Below are 1819 nucleotides of genomic sequence, written 5' to 3'. Positions count from 1 at the left end.
AAGAGAGCATCGGTAAGAACACAGCCAGACTCAAATTTATGAAATAAGAAGCAAACTGGATAAAAAAACAGAGCTAGAGAACCAACCTTTCACTCTCTCATACGGCACAAAGAACCCTCACCCTTCCCCCTCCCACCTTGCGGGACGAGACGGAGGAGGTGCAGGAGGCTGAGACACTGAAAGGGGTTGGGACCATCACCTTCCAGCTCCTGACAGCACAGGGAACCAGCCCTTCCTGGGCCATAAAAACCAGGATACCGCACAAGTTTAGAAATCCATCAGTGAACAAGGCTTTACTGACAACTTTTCATACAGTTAAAAAATAAAAATACAGAACAACAGCGGACAGTGTCACATATTAAAAACGAATCAAATGGGCTCTATTTAAATGGTATTAAAATTAATTAGGAACTAAAAATCTTACCACTTTGGCCGAGGTGTTTTGAGCCTCCACCAAAATGATCAGCCTTAAAAACAACCGGGTTGTGTGACACACAAAGAAAACATGGAATTTGAAAAGACAGTGTGGGCTAGGCAGTGTCTTTGACTATAACTATCACCATATGTTCTTCTTCTAACTTCCCCAATGTCCTTAGTGCTGACTGGAGGTACTGCTGAGAGAATTCACAAGGAGGGAAGGCGTAAAGCATGCCTGTGCTGTCTCTGCCCTTCGCCCCTCCCACGGGCAGGCTGATAACCCCAGCAGCCTGCTTCTGTTTCAAGTAGGAGACCAGGTTCCTGAGAAGCCGTCGCTGCAAGCCAGGCTCTACAACAGGGAAGGTCCCCTCAGCCCCTGCCGGGGCGGACTGGGTGGCCAGGAGCACGGCGTAGCCGTTGGGGCTGCCTTGTTTGATGCGGCGGGTTACTTCATCCAGCTTGGGCTGGTCGAGCCGGAGTCTCTGAGCGATTTTGAGCTGCGTTAACTTCCCGCCGGATGAATGGTCTTTAAGGAGTCCGTTGATGACACCGAGGTCTCCCTCCAGGATGTGCATAGAGGTGGGGAAGCAGCTGTTTTTTAGCACAAGAAGCCCATTCCAAGCAAGCTGCAGCGTCTGAGCGTATTCCGATAAATTCTTTAGCTTTTTGGTCTCAGATTTTGGCTCCTCGTGAGTTTTGGGTTCCGATTCACCCGTTCGATGATTGCGCTCGCTGTCCCTTTTTTTAGGCTGGGGAGCATCGGCTGCCTCGCGATGGGGTTTCTCCTCGGTCGCATGACGATTGTTCTGAAGGGAGTTACTCGGCTCTTTCTCGGCTCCGGATTCTGTAGTGTGGTTCTCCTTGCGAGCCCTCTCTGGGCTGCGGTCTAAAGCTGGCCCACTGGCCTTTGTCCTGCTTCTGTCCTCGTAAGGCGAGTGAGTAGTCCTCCCGCGGTCACTGGAAAGACTCCGGCGTTTTCGCCTCTCCTCCCACGGCTTGGGCACGCCGCGATCGCTCTCGCCGCCCCAGCGCTCTCCGCTCCGGCTACGCACCGATCGGCTGTAGCTCTCCAGGTTGTTTCTGCGTTCAGCAGTTTTGGCAGGGCTGGCCCACTCCGCCTCTGCAAAGCTCCTGTCTCTGTCCGAGTACAGGAGGTGTGGAGGAGTCCTATCTCGCACCCTCAGGTCTTGCTCCAGGCTTCTGTGTCTGCTGTCCCCGTCAGCCAGCAGCTCGTAGTGCACGGGGAGTGGTGCAGGCGGGTACTGCTGCGGGTATCTCGTCTCTTCTGCTTTGGCAAAATCCACTCGGAGCCTCCTCTCCGGGCCGCCCAAAGGAAAGCCCCTCATCTGCGCGCAGGCAGCCTGGGCGGCGTCCAAGCTTTCGTACTGGATGTAGGCGAAGC

The 1819-nt window shown here is 53.9% G+C and overlaps 1 protein-coding gene across 1 annotated transcript in view; it reads right to left on the bottom strand.

The window, feature by feature from the left end:
* Window positions 1-266: 266 nt before the first annotated feature.
* Window positions 267-1819, bottom strand: part of RBM15B (RNA binding motif protein 15B) — a 1919-nt gene continuing 366 nt past the window's right edge. The window contains exon 2 of the mRNA XM_010161332.1: window positions 267-1819. Coding sequence (XP_010159634.1) covers window positions 531-1819 — 1289 coding nt within the window. The 3' untranslated portion in view covers window positions 267-530.

Source organism: Eurypyga helias, unplaced genomic scaffold, assembly GCF_000690775.1.
Source record: "Eurypyga helias isolate BGI_N326 unplaced genomic scaffold, ASM69077v1 scaffold41021, whole genome shotgun sequence".
Taxonomy (NCBI): domain Eukaryota; kingdom Metazoa; phylum Chordata; class Aves; order Eurypygiformes; family Eurypygidae; genus Eurypyga; species Eurypyga helias.
Note: the sequence above shows the minus strand (reverse complement) of the source record. Positions and strands in the feature narration are given on the sequence as shown.